Source organism: Ictidomys tridecemlineatus, chromosome 10 (genome assembly GCF_052094955.1).
Source record: "Ictidomys tridecemlineatus isolate mIctTri1 chromosome 10, mIctTri1.hap1, whole genome shotgun sequence".
Taxonomy (NCBI): domain Eukaryota; kingdom Metazoa; phylum Chordata; class Mammalia; order Rodentia; family Sciuridae; genus Ictidomys; species Ictidomys tridecemlineatus.
In genome coordinates, this window is record NC_135486.1 from 33,446,782 (window position 1) to 33,464,484 (window position 17,703).

Below are 17,703 nucleotides of genomic sequence, written 5' to 3' on the forward strand. Positions count from 1 at the left end.
GAGCGCAAGCAAAGGAGAGGGTCCTTCTGCAAGGAGTGACTCCAAAGAAGAGGTGATGTGAGTAGCCACTCTGAGGCTGACATACTGTCATGTCTAGTGTTGTCCCCAGAAGGCTTGGTCCCGGCCTGACCCTGGCCTAAACAGGGTCTGCTGAGCCCCTCCCCTCCCCTACCCCAGGACAACATCATACTTCCTGCTGGGGCTGCCAGGCCCTGCTGTGTCTGCTACCCCACCCAGGCTTCCTGGGTAGCTGCATCAACAGCCCCTTGTCCCTCACTGGCCAGCAGGCCTGTGCTGAGGCAGGGGAGAGGGACTAGGCAGGCGCCAGAGGAAAATCTGCAGTCTCTCTGGTCTTTACATCAGGAGTGAGTCACATAATAATAACCCATCCCCAGGTACTTTTCTAAGCCCAGACTCAGGGCGTTTTCTAGGCTGGGGATTTTAAGGTAAGTAACTGTTGTAGCCTATTACCAAAGGCCAGACCATAATGCACTTTCTCCACAGTTGCATTTGGAGCTGTATTGGAGCTATACTGGGGAGAGCCACTCCCCAACCCACACTCCCATCTCTACATAGGGCAGCAAACAAAGCCCCATTGTCCAGCTCCAGGGAAAGTTCTACAACCCCAGGGGACAAAAGAACAAAGAAAGACTTTCTTCTCAACTTGGGAGATTTGCAGAAAATTCAGGGATTTGTTTTAGGACTCTCAGTCCATGCTTGGGTTTCGGATTTCATAAAATACAACTGATGGGAAAGAATTACGGCAGCAGAATTCCAGGACAGGGGGTCCATGACTCCCTGTGCTTTGCAAGATTGAAATGGAGAGATGGGAGTGGTCAACCAAATATGCTCCCCAACTCCTGTCGACCCTGAAACTATGCAGCATCTTCCTGAGATGATATAGAAACCATCCTTTTGACTGGGGTTGGTGCCTGCTGCACCACCTATACCTTATGCCCTCAATTCTTGGCATCTTAGTGTCCCAGGTAGGGCAGGACACATCCTTAGAGAAAAAGCTGGGGACATAGTATTCTGAATGGACTGTCCCTATTGCCATCTCATAGATGACTACTCATAGAACAAGGGGTAGAAACTGAATGTATTAGAAAGGTCTCCAAGACCAAAGTGGCAAGGTAGGAACATGCCTGACTCTAACGGGGTTGACTATGACCCCCACATGCCAGTTGGCATCCTCTGGGCAGCAGCTACTGCCTGGCCACACCTTCTGGGTCAGGTATGAACCGGACTTCTCTGCTTGCTTGGCCTGTGGTTTCACCTGTACTCTGTTTTCTCTTCCCTCTCTCATCCTCTCTCCCTCCCTCTGGCCATCTTGGGTGCTGTGTCTGAAGCTACTCCAACTGCAGGTACCGTACCAGCAGCCGAGGTAACGGGCATGGCATGGGGCAGTGCAGGCAGAGCCTAGCCCAGCCAGGGCAGAGCAGGAGGGAGAGGCTGAAAGCATGCTGCAGACTCACCCTTTCAGGGGTGGGGAAGCCAGACTTGAAGGAGCATAGGCCAGGGGAGAGCTCCATGTTTCCCCTTTGCTTCCTGTTTGTCCCCTCCTGGGAAGGCAGGGCCCACGCAGGCTCCCAGCCTGCCCTCTGAGCTGCACTGTTCTCTAAAGCTGAGTGATTATCTTCCATGAACCCCCTGAGCCCTTACCTGGGCTTGGCATCTGAGAGCACAGAGGTGGCCCTAGAAGGCAGCAGGATCAGGGGCAGCTGGCTCCTGGTTCCTGCTCAGGTCACCCACCATTCCCTGAAAGGGTGAGCACGCTGTGCATGCCCATCTTGCATGCTGCATGGGGGGCCCAGCACCAGTTCTGACAGCTACCGCGGGTTCTGGTCAGTGAGAAAAAGCGAGCGTGTCCTTGGATAGGGCCCAGTGCTCCAGGACCTGGAATATACTGGGCACTGTGGGCTGATCACCCCTCAAACAACAACCTTCTCAAAGTCTTGAGCAGCAAGAACAGCCTCCACTCTCGGGGTCTGGGAGGTAAGACTATAGCAGAAGCCAGGAGCTGACCTGCTAACCAAGCTCCTCCTTGGGTCCTCATGTCATGGGTTTGAGGACCATCACAGGGCTCTTCACCATAGGAGGCCTGTCCCCAAATTGGAGGAACTAGGTAGGGGACACCAGGGTTTCTTTCCTGGCCCTCCTCTGAGCCTGATTTGTATCAGGTGGAGCTCCAGGCAGCTGGGGAGAACAGAGACCCAGGCAAGGAATCTGAGGCTTGGCTTATAAAGAGAATGTCACCTTGCCTGATTTGATTTCCTTCCCACTTTGGTTCACTTATTCCCCCACCCCCTTTCTAGGTTGGTTCTATTTCTGTTGCATATCCTGCTTCCTTCAGTTTATGTGTTTTTTCCAGCCAGATCTGTAGGTGGGGACCAGCCATCCATCATCCCTCCCCTCCCTGAGTCCTCTCTACCACTCTGCCCCCAGTAACCTGGGCCAGCTGGGGCCCAGTGCCTTCCCACAGGGTCTGAACACCTCTGCTAGCATGCAGAACAGAGGTTTCCAGGGCGTGACAGAGCCATCCTGGCCACGCTAGGGGTTCCCCTGACTTTCAGATTCAAGTCCATATGTGAGTTTCTTTTGTGACTAAGACAGCAGGGGCTCAGGGCGGCAGGGAGAGCCGGGCAAGTCAGCTCTAAGCTCATTGGTCAAGCCGCTCCCCATCCACCTCCCCAGTTCTGGCACCAGGACCCAAGGCAGGTGGGTCTGGCAGCAGGGAGTCTGCCCTGGTCAGTGGACATCTGTGCTAGTCCAGCCTGCCCTCTTGTGAGTGGCAATTGTGAAGGGGCGGAGAGGTGTCCTTCCCAACACTCCAACTTCTTACTTCTGTTTAGAAAAGACCCAAATGCATGCATTATGCAGAATGAGCTCAGGGTCTCTGTCCATCAATCAAGTGTGTTTCCTAGGCTCCGGTTTCCACATGAAGTGGTGGTGGAGGCAGATTGCACTTGGTTGCAAATGCGATATGCTGATATCAAATGTTCTCAGCTTTACATACATAAGAACCTTCTGCACCATCAGTAGGTGCCAAGCAATAGAGCTCAGGTTCTAAATTTTTATGTGGGCCCGGCGTCGGGCCCACCACCCTCTTGCCTCTCATCCTCTCCAAACCTGGGCGCTCTTCCCCAAAACTGATCTGTTCCTATCTCCCCCAGTGACGATAATCCCTCTCATCCACCTGTATCTTCAGTCTGTTAGGATTTCTGCCCATCTGTCTGACAGTCTGTGATTTGGCCAGGGTAGTTTGCACACCATGTGGACGTTTTTGGACTGAATATCCACCTTGGAATGTCTGGAAACTGCTGTCCTTATCTATGACTCTTGCTCAGATCTGCAAATGTTGGGTGGGCTCCTAATGGGTGCTCAGCTCCATGGCAAGTGTGGGCACAGAAAAATGAATGAGACATGGCATTTCTTCTCAATTTTCTCCATCTCCAGTGCTCCCCAAACCTGGTAGAAAACCGTGAGTCATAGCTGGAGTGTCTTCCAGTATACCAGAGGCCACCCTTGGGGTTGACACTGGTAGGGGACCTGTGTGTAAGCTCCAGATTGCCCTAGGGTGCCCTTAGGTAATGGAGGGTCTCTATTCCCTCTTCTTGTTTGCCAGTCCAGGTGGTCTCCACTGAGCACTGGTTAGGATGATTTCCAAACCCATAGTTTCTCTTGTGGCTAAAAAATGGCATCCAAACCAGGGATGTGCCTGCCTGGCACTTGGTCACTCATTTTATAAGCCAGCCCCACTTTGGGGCATCATTGCCCTTCCATCCTCTCCCGCAGCTCCTCCCAGTGGTTGAAGTGGTCTGAATTCCCTTTGACCTGAGCAGTGGACATTTTTCCCCATAGGAAACGTGTCTCTTCTTGCCCACCTGTCCCAGCCCTCGGACAGCCCGTGCTCCCAACTCTGCTCTGCCTCCCTCGGCCTTTCCTTCTTGCCTCTGCTTTCCCTGTCCCCAGTGGCCCTGTCCAGTCTGGGGACAGTAGACAGAGGAATGGATGGATCAGAGGTCACTTTGATTCGCCAGCTGTGACCTCAGCCCACTGAGGGTGTGTCCTCACAGTAACAGAGAGCAGGCATCCAGAGAGGCTGCCTGGGCAGTGGCTGCCATCCCCTCTCCCTGTGTATTCCCTCTCACGAACACCCTGGGAAAGCAGCTAGGTGGGCATCAGCAGAGAGAAAGTGATGGCAGAAGTAGCCATTAGAGGGTGGACACAGATGGTGTGGAACCTTCCCCAGAATCATGACCTACCTTTGTCTCTGGCCAGCGGTGCCAAGTGAGGAACATTCTCTGGTCTCTCTCAGCATCTCTGTCCCCAGGGCTCTGGTTAGAATGCCCTGTGGGAGCTGTGGGGGTGAATGTGGATGTCCCTGTACAAGAGCCAAGGACCGTGTGTGTGGGGGGGGGCTTTGGGGGAGGTTGAACTTAGTTTCGAGGGCCTGGTAATGTACAATCACTGCACCTGTCCCTGAACTACCCAGCGTGGGGTCATTCAAGTTAAAAGGTAGCAACCCTAAAAGGGTCAGCCTCGTGGGTCCCTCTGGCTTGTGTGTGTGTGTGTGTTTGTGTGTGGGTGTGGGTATGTGTCCCCAAGTCCCTCATGTTCCCATGCGTTCCTGAGTTGACTGGACTTGGGGACCATAGTGTTGTTGGCTTTGAACTTGCCCAGGAATCCCTGGAATGCGTGGGGCATAGTCCGCTCCCCAGTGTGATTCCTGTGGTCAGTACCCTCAGCGCCAGTGACACCTCTGATCTTAGAACAGGAAAGCAGTGGGACCCCAGGAGCATTCCCCCCCTCTCTGCTGAGAACTTGTAATACTGAATACCCAAGGGAATGAAAGGGCTTTTGTTGGTCAGGCCCTGGTTGAAGAGTTTAGGGTCACTTGATTCTGGGCACAGAAAAGCCCTCCGGCAATTCTTGCTCTGGCTTCCCCCACCCTAGCCCTCTTCTGTGGGGAGTGGAAGAGACAGGGGTTATTATTTTCCTGAACTTCTAGAGATACAAGGGAGGGAGGAGAGTCACTATTCCTTGAGAGAGTTACCTGTTTATGCCTAAGTTCTCTATCTGCTGCCCCATTAACATCGACGCTATTAAATGGGCCATGGTCAGATCACAGGAGATGGAGTGCAAGGCAGAGAAGTAGATCTTGGATTTGCCCCCATCATTCTTCTTACACTCTCAGTTTTTGAATATTGAAATATTGAAAGTGGAGAGTAAGGATAGGGTAACCCTTTGTTAGCTTCCATGGCCCTTCTAGAGAAGGAAGTTGGATCCTTGAAGAAGTAGTCACGTGTATATAATATATAGATGTAGGCCCCCAGCACTGACTGATAGCCAAGGATTGCTTTGGATGGGATCTGGGGGTACTAGAAAGTGAGCCCAGGTTGAACCATCCTGTGCCCCCACCTTGTGCCCCAGAGGGAGACTTAGAAAGAAAGGACACCCCCTGGCAGCTGGGATTTGTGTCTCCTGCAGGCTGGGAAGATGGTGCTGCCCAGGACAGATCCAATCAGTGCCCTTTTCCCAGGTTCTGACATGAACAGGAGAGACTTGGGGTACTTGCACCCCAGATTTCCTAGAAAGAAAAGCAGTTAGCTGAAGTCAGGGTAATTGAGATCATAGGGGGAAGGGTCATCATTAGGCAGAGGAGAGAGGGGGGGAGAGGGAGGAGAGGCCAAGGACAACAGGAAGAGCTAAGCCTGGTGGCTGAGAGCAGGGGTAGGCACAGGGAGCTGCAGATGGAGCTTGCAAGGTTCCCTTGCAGAGTGGGGACTGTTCTCTGTCCCGTTGGCTCTGGGTGGCTGTTTGCACTAAAGCAGGCGTGACAAAGGGTGATTTGGGAGTAAAGGGCTGGGAATGGCAGGCTGCCCTGTGCCCCTGCAGGACAGGGCCCAGCCGCCTGCACACCTCAGAGGAGACTGGGGCTCCAGGGCTGGACCCAACTGGTGCTGCTTGGTCGTGTGTCTGGATGGCGTTTGGCCTGGGACTCTGTGCTACCCTCGGGTCTCTACTGGGTGCATGCGGGGTGCTTCGACCACACAGACCATGAGAAGAAAATGAAACGCATCCAGGCTTCATTCTCTTCCTTTTCCATGGTTGTGTTTCCGCTGGCCAACCCGTCGGGGCTGCGGGGCTGCTCATTTCGCTTGGGGAGGCTTCGATCTCTAAGCCCCTCCCCTGGCGCCCTGCCTCACGTGCACGCGGGAGGCCATGCGTGCAGGGGGCGCAGCCAAACCAACCGGACTCGGCTGTTCTGCGTTTCCCTCTCAGCTCCTCCCACGTTGCCCCCAACTACCGTGGGCGCCACAGGCGCTGTGAGCAGTACTGATGCTACTGCCCTTGCCGCCGCCACCGAAGCCACAACAGTCCCCATCATCCCAACTGTGGCGCCTACCACCATCGCCACCACCACCACCGTCGCCACAACTACTACAACCACTGCCGCCACCACCACGGAGAGTCCTCCCACCACCACCACCGGGACTAAGATACAGGAATCCGGTACTGCTGCGCACTGCCCCTGCGCCTGCCTCGTCCCCTCGTCCCCTCGGGGCCCACCTCCCTAGTTGTCTTAAGAGACCAATCGTAGCCTCCTCCAGCTGGGAGGTGGGGTCTGGGGCAGGGTCTGCCTGTAGCCTAGGGGCCCAGAGCCGCCACATACATACTGCCCCTGCTTGGGTGGTCCTGCACCCTGAATAAGGAGGCCACTGCTCCTTATTCAGGACCCCACGTCGAGCTCTCCACAGGGAACTTAACACAGCTGCCCTGAGAGCTTCTGGCTCCCCCCATATCTGTGCCCAGCTTTGCAGAATTGAGGCCACGGAGCAGAAAGTGACTGGTCACGCCAGGCAGCTCCGTTCCTAGAATCCCACTTTCCTCCTAGCCTCTCTTTCCCCAAGGAACTCTTAGAGACGTTTATTTTTAAAAGTCAGAGCTTCCAGTAAATGGTATTGCCAGGTTGTCCCATAATGCCCAAAGTGGGCTCCATGTCTCTTCCCGTCCATGTCTCCTACACCCCCAGATGCATGCCTCGAAGGGAAACTGCAGCCATTCTGGGAGTCCCCTGGTCAGGATGGATCCCAGGGCTGGACGATGGAGCCAGGAGAATGTGCAACTCTGCATCCCTCCGCTAGCCAGGAGGTCCTGCTCTCCAGCCTAGGCGACCCTAGGGGATGCAGCAGGGCTTCTGAACTTGAGCATCAGTCTTTCCTTAGAACCCAGGGGAGGGTCTCAGGCTCCTGAGCCCACAGGTCAGCTATCAAATCAGCACAAGGCAGTTGATAAGGCTGGCCAGATGCCCCCAGAACTCTCCTCCAGCAGTCCCAAGCTAGCACATCCTCCACCCTGAGGCTTCACTGCCTCCCAACTGACCCTCTTCTCTCAGCCCCCTGAAAGAGCATGGAGGCTTGATGTGCGTGTATTTGTTTCAGTTCAATTGCATGGTGTTAATGAGCAGTGAGGAGAGACAGGTGATCTTGAAACCACCAGTTCGCTCTATCCACGCAATATCTAGCATTTAAGTAGAACTCACTTGAGGAGAAAGTTGCCTGAGGAGAAACTTGCTAGGCTATTAGAGGTTGTGGTCAGCAACTTAGTGATTGTTCTCTGGTGCCATATTGAAGCATCTTTGTCATTGAGTGCTTTGAACTCACAGAAGAGGTGTGCCAAGAAGCCGGGGAACAGTGAATCTTGCTCCTGGGCAGTTACTTGCCTTCTGGGAAGATAGGCCTGCCTCCCAGACCTGGCCCCACGACTCACACCCAAGTTTTTAAACATGGTCTGAGATGCTGCAGAGGGCATGGCCATGGTGCTGATCTTATCTCGAGCTCAGGGACACTCCTCAAGCATCCCCACTTCCCTTGATGTGGCAGAACGGCTCTGCCACTCGGGATGTTTAAAATCAGTTCTCATCTTTATCTAATCTTACATCCTTGAACAAAATTTCTCATTAAGTTTTCTTTTTTCAGAGTGAAAGGGGCCTTTATATTTGTTCTTAACATGTCTCTTTTAGATTTCAGGGACACTCCCTAACTCAAGCCAGGAGTCAGTGGAAGGATGTGGGTGTCTCCTCTCTTGCCCTTTTTCCTCCTAGTTTGTTCTTTTAGATAGATATATCAGTAGAGTGTATTTTGACATATTATGCATACATGGAGTATAATTTATTCAATTAGGATCCCATTCTTGAGGTTGTATGTGACGTGGAGTTTCACTGGTCTCTGGGTTTTGGTTATTGAGGGCTTGCTTTCTTGGTCCTTCTCTTTGAACTTTCCAGTTCCTTAGTGGTCAGCATCTTGACCTCTCTGTGTGCAATGCCTTATTTCCATTTCCATCTCTGAATCATTTTGTTTCCCACTGCGGGATCTTTCCTAAAACCCGCCCCCGCCCCCATCTTTGTACCCTGGAAAATAGTCAGATTTAGGTCAATGTTATATTGGGACCAAACACAAATACTCTATCTATTTTACAGGGTCCCAAGCTAAGGAGGAAAAAACTCGGTTCCTTAAAACATGGCTCATCATGAATTCATTCCCACTAGCAAGAACCATCAAATTCCAAAGAGCTGGGATTTGAGGGGGCTTAAAGCAGCCAGTACAATTGAAATATCTGGCAGACAAGTGGCGAAGCCTACCTCTGCCCTCCCTATGGAGAGTACCCTCAGGTGTCTTCGTGACACCTCTTCTTTGGTCTTCACCTAACATGCCTCATGTTCACCTGGGGCAAGCCGCCACCTGACAGGGTTGTAGTAGAAAAGAGACTTCTTTGAAGTGAAAAAAACCAGGAAGTCTTTTATCACTTCTCCAGCCCTGCAGACTCAGTCACATGTCAAATAGATAATGAATAAATGCATCCCTGATGTACTCTATTCATTTATTTTTGACAAGTGAGTTGGTGACAGTGCCCCCTTGCATGCTAATAAAATATACAGAAGCCACCCTTGTAAAGTCTTTGAAATACAAGGCTTCATGCTAGTCCTCCACTATTAAATCTTTGCTGGAAAATGGGGTAATCAGACTGCTGGGACTCTTGAAAAGTGATTGCATTTGAAGATTAGTGCCATTCTTCTGTTCATAGACTATGGTTTCAGACAGCGCCATGGCTTTGATAAAGTAGCTCCCAGCTCATAGGAGCTAGATAATTAATGTCCTCTGTGTTTCAGAGAGATCAAGCCTCAAAGACTCTGTGGGGCTGAGAAGCCAACCGAATGGTGTTCTTCTAGTATCCGGATCACTGAGGGTTGGAAGGTTGGGTGTCAAGGGGTTCTCTTCTCTTGGTCCCATCTAGTCCCTGACAGAGAGAAGAAGGATTCATACTGTCTGTGCTTGGGACCCAAGTTCTAAGCCCCCAGTCACCATAGGCAATCGGGGGTGGTTGTGTGTGGCACCCAGGGTCTCACTGACCAAGAACAACTCCAGGTCGCTCATCTGGATGACCCTTGTCCTTCTCCAGTTTAAAAGCCCAGTAGGGTTTTCCCATATTTGATCTCGTCCTTCCTACACATTTCATTGAGACTCTTTCTTGATTTGGGGGGCAGTGAATGCTTGGGATTGAACCCAGGGAGAACTCAAACCCACACGCTAGGTTAGTGCTCTACCAAGGAGCTGCACCCCCATCCTTTCTTGCTGGACTTTCAAAGACAATCCTCACCTTCCTATAGAACTTCCATGGTTGAAAGAAAAAAACCAGCACGTCTCCCACTCTTTTGGCATCCTGACCAGAGACCTCATTCCTGGCCTCTTTCCTGGCACTGCTCAAATCCATGACAAGGAATGTAAAAAGGAAATAAGCCCAGGTTACAGTCTCCAACAGTGTGGATCAAAACCCACTCTTCATGCCCAACCCCGCCGGTGTGGACACATAGACAGCTCTCCTTCCCATTCAGGTCCTCCTAACTGCTCCCGCTCGTTCCCGGATGGCTGCCTCGGGCCTGGCCACCAAGGCTGCAGCTTGGAGCTCCTTTGGGCCCTGTGCACAGCCATGTTTGACGCTTTCCTTTTCCAGCTGTGTGTGTGCGTGTGTGCGCGTGTACATGCTGGTGTGCATGTGTGTCTCAGTGTCTCCCGCGCTGCCAGCCTCCTCATCACTAACGCCTCTTCTAACCTGCCCACCAGCCCCCGATGAGCAGTCCATATGGAACGTCACGGTGCTCCCCAACAGTAAATGGGCCAACATCACCTGGAAGCACAATTTTGGGCCCGGAACTGACTTTGTGGTTGAGTACATCGACAGTAAGCATTGATGTGTGGGGAGGTGGTGGCGGCGGCAGTGGCTCTTAGTGGTAGATGCCATTAAAGAGATCCTGTGAAGTCCCTCAGGCTCAGAGAGGCCTTTTAGCCTGGCTTAATTATAGCTTAATGAAATCGATATGCTCTCAGGCGGCAGAGAGGTGGGAGGAGCGGACTGAAAGAGAAGGTAGGGGCTTCCAAAGCCATTAGTGAAGGCCTCCAGTTGCAAGTACTATGGAAGACCCGGGCAGCCGAGCCCTCCATCCATTTCCTGCCCAGAATGAGGGTTCTCAGTCACCCCAAAATAAGCCAAAGCTCACCTCTGTGTTGATGTCCTAATGTGTATCCTGATGGCTTCACCAGATAGACCAGGCCAGTTCACAGACTTGGGCTCCAGCTGTGTTTTGTTCACAGCAGAATGTCAGAGGGCCACAGTCCCAGACAGGAGCCAGCGCCCTGTGTCTCAGAGAGCTGGTGACAAGCTGTTTGCTCCTAGATCTTAGGACCAAGGAACAGATTGGTTAGACTACAGAACACGGTCAGGACATCCAGCCTCTCTGAGTGGAGGCCCCTGGTGCTGTGGGGTCAAACCCTACACCTTGGCTTCTCAAGCATGTGCTCTAAGCAGCTGAGCCACACACCAGCCTTAAAACCCACCTGGGATGGCCCACTCAAAGCTCTCTTGGGAATGCCAAGCCAACTCTTCACTCTCTGTATCTGGAGGAGACGTTGTGTCCACAGTATCTGGAATCCTCTTGTTTGATCCATATAATTTTTCAGCTTGGCCCGTGCGCCCCCACACACACACACACCAACACCATTTGCCTTGCAGCGCAGACACAGGTGCTTTATCTGGTGTGTGATTTTTGCCACTTGCTGAGACACGAGAGGTGAAGCCAGGAGTGAGAGCCAAGGAGAGTCAAGGGCTCTTCCTGTCCCATCTCCAGTAACCATGAGGGATGCTGACTGGCTCTCTGGCCCTCACCAGAAAGATCCCACTTGGGAAGTAAATCACTTCCAGGGCAGTGGAGTGTCCACCAACATGCTGAAGATTTAAGCAGGTCCTGATATGTTTAGCGCTAAGACTGTGGTGAGGAAGGAGAACTGTAAGAGGAAACAGTGTCCTTTGTGGAAGGGGCATCATGGAAGAGAGAGAGCGCTAGCATTGCATGGACAAGCACTGGGGAGCTAGCTGTCTGGTTCTCTCCTGGTCTGTACAGTGGACTGGACCCGCGGTCCCCTCGCCCTTTTCTACCTTTGACAGGTGACCAGGAAACTAAGCACTGTCTCTCCAGCTCCCGGTGCCTGGCTTTAGGCTGACCAAGATTTCTGTTCTCCAGGCAACCATACGAAAAAAACTGTCCCTGTTAAGGCCCAGGCCCAGCCTATACAGCTGACAGACCTCTATCCTGGGATGACGTACACATTGAGGGTTTATTCCCGGGACAACGAGGGCATCAGCAGTACCGTCATCACCTTTATGACCAGTACAGGTGAGCGGGGAGCTGGCCTGGCCGTCCCCTGCAAGCATGAGGCATTCCATCCTCATCCTCTGCTTCCGGCTTGCCTTTTCTTCCTGGAAAGAAGACTCATCTCTGCCTGATTCCCCCACCTTGCATGGCATGTGTAAGTTCCCCAGGAAGCCAGAGGAACCAGGTGTGCATGCACAGCCAGAAGTAAACTGATTCTGGGCCCCTGGGGCTGATGGGGATCCAAGGAAACAAAGGACTGTATAATGAAGACAGGGACTGCGTGGTCCCCCCTGCTAAGTCCTAAACAAAAGGGCTTAGTGTATATGCAAACTGTGGTGTGCTGGTCTGGGGGCTGCTGGGAGTTAGGCCGCCTGCCCCAGGTGTTCAGGGGCTGCTTCCTCCATGGGGGATTAGGGAACAGGGCTGTCACAGGGACTTGATCCAAAAATCTCTCCAGGAACCCAAGCAGGGATCAGCGTGTATGTTTACTGTCTTGCCACCATCATCTGTCAAGAAAAATTCCAGTGCGTGACACAACTTGTTTAAGGCTTTGTTTTGATTTCATTTTTGTCCCAATTTTGTCTTACCTAAAAATAGGTGACTTTTTGTCCTGCTAGGGGAGGGGAGGAAGCTCTTGCTCTGTAGAGGCTTCTGCTGTGCATGGAGAAGAATCTTTGTTGTGTCAAATGAACAGGGTGACAGGTGGCTCAGGGAAAGGGCTGGGGTTCAGAAGTCTGTCTGCTGGAGGGGTGGCTGGGAGCCTGGTGGCCTTGCAGACTCTTGGGTTGTGTATAGTTTTCAAATCAGCCTGTATGCTAAGCTCTGGGAGGAAGGGTATTTGTGGGGGTGGGGGGAGAGATTAAGAGAGAAAAGGATCAGCCCCTGACTCTAGGGATGTTCTAATCAGATGCAGGTTATTAGATGCATGGGGGGGGCGGGGAAATCACAATGATTTATATGAATTTCTGAACATTGACTTGAATATTCATTACCCTCCCCTTGCCTGGCCCAGCAAGGCTAATTTTGCAAGCTTGCATCTTGGGAGTCACTGCCCATCTGTATATCTGTCTCCCCCTACCCTTTCTAGACTGGTCCCTCCAGATATGTCCTCCTCCCTGTGCCTCCGCCTATTATGCACATTTCCATGCCACTGAGACTCAGGGAGTCTGGCTCCTCACTTGGGGCTAGCTGGGCCAACTCTGGCAGGATATCTGAGCAGCCAGGCTGTCATGTCACAGGGAGCCAGGCAACTGGACAGTTGACCAAGCGGAGCAGGTGGCTGGACTCTGACCCAGTTGGGGTCCTGTGCTCTTGCTCATTGGTGCATGCATTTCATTTCATCGTACTTCATTATAAATTTGAGTCCAGAACAGGGGCAGGAAGCAAAGATGATAGTGAGAATAGAGGCCCGCCCTAGGAAATGCTTCGGAAGCCAGCGCAGCCTGCTCTTTCAGAGTTTAGCCTCTTGGGATGCTAAGCTCTGCCACTGTGGGTGAGGTTAGGGAGAGAAATCCAGAGAGAAAAGGACCCAGCAGGTCCTGGCCCTGGGGGTATCCTGCTCTGTGTCCAGGTAATAGGCAGACAGTACAGAAAGAAATTGCAGCAACTTCTTCCACAGCCAAAGCCCCTATTTCTGAATGTTGACTTAGAGACTTATTTCTCTTCTCCTGCTTTCAGAACAACTGCCACATCTTCCAGACTCTTCCCCATACGCTGGAGCAGGCAGGCTCATGACCCTAGCTCTGAGTTCGTATTGCTCATTTCCCTCCCAGGCTTGCTGGAAATTACTATGTGCAAACCGCATGGGGAGAGAAAATATTTTCACTTTCCAAAGTCTGTGTATGCCTGTTAGTGTGTGTGTAAATCCTTCAGAAATGCGTACTGTTTCCTGTGAGTGGACTCCAGAAACAAGTCCACACAATCCCCCAGATCCTCATGTTTCATCAAAGCAAATTTACAAGCATCTCTGGGCCCCAACCACTGGTCATTTAGGCAACCGCAGGCCGTCGTCACTTTAGTCAGCAGAAGCAACATTCTGCAGTAGTTCTGGAAGGAAATGGAAGGAAACCACTGGAAATGCTACTGGGCTCTCCAGCCCTCACCAAAAAGATCCCATTGAGATGTTAATCGCCTCCTTGAAGCTTTTGAAACCAAAGAGACGGGAGGTGTTGCAGACACATAACCTGGGACCCTCAGAGGGACCCTTAGAGACCCATTGGCCCTTTGCAGCTAGGTTATATGGGTGGGCGGGGGGACAGGCAGCCTTCCTGTCCTGTGGTGTTTGGTGGTGATGGGCCAGCAGTTGGGCCTGCTCTGACCCCAGGAAGGCAGGAGGAACTACAGAACAGGGAAGGAGGGCATGGAGGGGTATACAGTGGTGCTTACGTGACCGCAGCCAAGCCACATGTATATGAGGAAAGGCTATCTGTTATATTTGTTACTTGACCCCTGTTCCAGAATTCTGCTGACTTTGGCTGACTGGCCTATCTTCTGTAGCCAATCAAATTCCTCCCAGCTAGACACAGGAGTCGGTGGAACCGCCTCTTTTGCAGGTGTAGTGCTTGTGTCTCATGGCGTTGGGGAAGTGGTGGGGCTTGACACTGAGGCTTTGGTCCAGAGCGAAAGACATTTGGGCCTACACTGGCTGGGTGCTATTCAGGCTCCCATCACTCCTGGCTGAAGGTGGTGGTGTACATGCACCAGCTCCTTGAATGTTGAGAGCATTGGCCCCCAAACCAGCATAGCAGATTGATTGAGGATAGCCTGGGCAGTCAAGTGGAACTGCCTGGGAGCCTTGCTAAAATCCTTCCTCTCACAGCCCAAGCCATGGGGTCACCTTCCAAGTGAGGTCATTAAATCCTAAATTTCTTTTGGCTCTTGAGAAATTAACTCATTTTGATGGGGTGTGGTTGGGCCCACATACCCCACTGGGGTATGTGAGGCATATGCCATCATTGCCTTCTATGTCATAGGAAATTCTTTGACCCTTCAGTAAGGACTGAAGGTATGCTTGAACTCACCTGGTACTGTCCGGAGTGGAAAGGTATGTTTGCTTTCTAAATTGCCCATGTGGCCACTTTGCCTTGGAATTGTGACTTGGAATATCATGGAGATGGCAGCCAGAGGATAAGAATAGGCACCAAGAAGATAACAAAATCAACTTCTCTGCAAAAAATATGTGCCACTGTCCAAACACAAGTGAAGTGATTGGTCTACTAGGGCCTCATGTGTGGGCAAGCCAGCATAAATGTGACCCCTAGGTGGCATTAGGGGTAAAACCTAGAGCAGGATCCCAGGTTAACTGTATTACATTAGGATTACATGTAGTCATTGTTCTCTTTTATTTGACCAGCATCATGCTAAATTCTAGGGGGCTCAAGAAGATCCCCTGTTCTCAAGACTTTAATAGTACAATTAGGATCCAGCAAACAGGACAATTTAATGTTACATTTGTGTGGAATAGTTGGGAGCCATGTCAGAGTCCAGAGATGGTGTGAGTTGGAGCAAGGGAAAGTTCAGGAAGGAGGTGGAGAACGTGGAAAGTTGGTGAGCTGGAAGAGGGCGGCCCAGGCTCTCTTGGTAGGATGGGCAGAAGCACAGAGAAGGAGACTACACAGCACCCTGAAGGCCAGGCTGGGGTGGAGAAGGCAGGTGGCATTACGGTGAAACATCCTAGAGCATGACATAATGCCTCACTGCCTCCACTGGCCCTGGGGGCGTGATGTGAGGGGACCCTCTAGAACGGACCGTGAGGTGGATGGGAGAGAGCACCTGCAGCCATTAGACGGGGCAAGAGTGGCAAGTCACTGGCGGGGGGGCGGGGGGCAGTGAGGCACATGCCATCAGTGCCACCAGGAGGGAGCTTTGGGCTCACAGCTGTGGAGTTGGCAGCAGGGACAACAGAGAGATGAGTAAGAGGGCTGCCAGTTGGGAAGTTGGAACCAGTCCCGCCATAGGTAAGAGGCAGGGCACGGAGGGCGGCTGGGGAAAGGCAGGCTTGGCGACGGACGCTTGAGGTCAGCTTGTGGGGTTGAAGAATGGACTGGGCAGGAGCTGGCCCCACGAGAAATGGAGGAGTTCCCCTAAACAGGACCGTGCATGAGCTGGGGCTGGAAGGCCTAGCACGCTCCTCAGGGTTATTAAGACACAAGAAACCTCAACAAGTTTAACAGACGGGAAGGAAACGGCGAAGAGGAAGAAAGGGAATGTGATACCAGGGTGTTCAGAAGTCTGCGGGAATGAAGGACCAAGGAAGGCAACACTGGGTCCCATTTATGTGACAGGGGAGAGAGTTTGGGGGAGGAGGGAAAGAAGAGGGTCCTGCCTCTGGTGCAGGAGGAGGGGACAGCTGCAGAGGCTTCAAGCTTCCAGGGTCCCCAGAGTGTCCGTGGAATACGGGAGGTCCGCGCAGATGTGGGCAGACGGCAGCCAGAGCCGCACGAGGGAGAGGGAGGACAGGTTCTGGACACACAGCTGTTGGGCTGGCTGGAGGGACAGAGAGAGGAATAAAAGGATTGCCAGGTGGCAGCAAAGTCCAACTGAAGAATGACAAGTGAATCCCCAACAGGCCTGGGCCTGCGTCTCCCTCCAGCTGGGCTCCCTCCAGCTGGGCTCTGGAAGAGCTGAGGTGAAGTCAGAGACCCCCTGCCAGGAACTGGGAAGGACAGGGTGGAGTTTAAGGTGGACAGTGGCCCCTCAGACCAAGGTGGGGGTGGCTGAACAAAGGCAAGGAGGTCAAGGGTTCCTCTTCCAAGCAAATGGCAGTGGAGCTCCCCACACACACTAGGCTCTGCCTCCAGCCCTGGGGAGACCAGGCTAAGCCCCATCCCTGAGCCTATTTTCTGGAGAGAGGGACAGGGTGGAATGGCAGAGCACAGACTCCCGGGGCCAGACAGCTTGGGGTCACATCCTAACCCTGACAGTTACTAGCCCCACAACCTTGAGTAAGTCGCTTAAACTGTGCCTCCATGTCTGCCTCTGTAAAATAGGATAAAAATTAAAACCTGCCTAATGTATGAGGTTGCAGTGGGACGGATTAGATAATGTGTGGGAAAGTGCCCAGAGCCGTGCCTGGCCCGTGAAGTGCTTATCAGTATAAATGAATAGTAGTAATTTGTCAAATGGTTACAAGTGCTACGGAAAAGATAAATTAGAGCTTTCTGATCAAGAGTGACTGTGGGGGTGGAGGAGGAGGCCTTTGCCTAAACTGGGGAAATCCAGGAGGGCCGTCCTTAGGGACTCTCCAAGGCAGAAATGACCGAAGCCAGTGTGGCTAGTGCATGGAGAGTGAGCAGAGTGGGACATAGAGAGGGGTGGCCAGGTTCAGCTCTGACAGAGCCTGTAAGGATGAGGAATGCAGCTCTTTCTCCAAAAGCAATGAGACTCTTTGGAGAGTTAAAGCAAGGAAGAGATCTGATTCTGCGTGGGGCTTGGGGAAGATTTTTCTGACACTGTGTAGGGAGTGGTCTGCCAGCCGGATGGAGCTTTTCTCCACAGCACACACAGATCAGGGTCATCACAAGTCGGGTTCTTACTGGACTCAACTGCTTTACTGCAGGGCTACTCTGGACCTCCAGAGCAGTCCATCTGGAGGTGGAGCACTTATCTGTCAGTCTTCAGCATTTACTAAGAGCCGTCCCTTTGCAGTGCCCTGGGCTGGGCACTGAAAAACACAGAAAACAGTCGTAGCTCCCAAGAACAGCGGAGGATGTGATTATGCCCAGATATTGGCCCACAGATGGCATGTGGTGGGAGTGGGGGGTGCACAGAGCCCTGGGGGCCCCATGCTTTTCCCATGTGCCTTCTGGGAAGGTGTGGTGCTGTGGTCCCATGACTCCTGCTGCTGTGAGGTGCTCCCAGGCCTCTCTGGATGGGGCAGGCTCCAGAGCTGCTTGGCCGTGTCCATTCCTTGGACCTCTTCCTACCTCATGCCGCAGTGTCTGTGACAGGCTGTGTTTCTGGAGGTGTGTTTTCTTCTTTAGTCCAGTGATAGG

At 52.4% G+C, this 17,703-nt stretch overlaps 1 protein-coding gene across 22 annotated transcripts in view; it reads left to right on the forward strand.

Annotated features, from left to right (window-relative positions):
- The window catches only part of Nfasc (neurofascin), a 174,483-nt gene that overhangs the window by 143,987 nt on the left and 12,793 nt on the right, over nt 1–17,703 (forward strand). For 10 of the 22 annotated variants that reach the window (XM_078022665.1, XM_078022662.1, XM_078022666.1 and 7 more), the window contains 4 exons: nt 1,350–1,364; nt 6,286–6,516; nt 10,125–10,241; nt 11,579–11,731. The exons of 5 other annotated variants lie outside the window; for them this stretch is intronic. In XM_078022665.1, coding sequence (XP_077878791.1) covers nt 1,350–1,364; nt 6,286–6,516; nt 10,125–10,241; nt 11,579–11,731 — 516 coding nt within the window. The remainder of the gene's footprint in view (nt 1–1,349; nt 1,365–6,285; nt 6,517–10,124; nt 10,242–11,578; nt 11,732–17,703) is intronic. 7 more of the 22 variants (XM_078022672.1, XM_078022674.1, XM_078022675.1 and 4 more) reach the window with 2 other exon arrangements.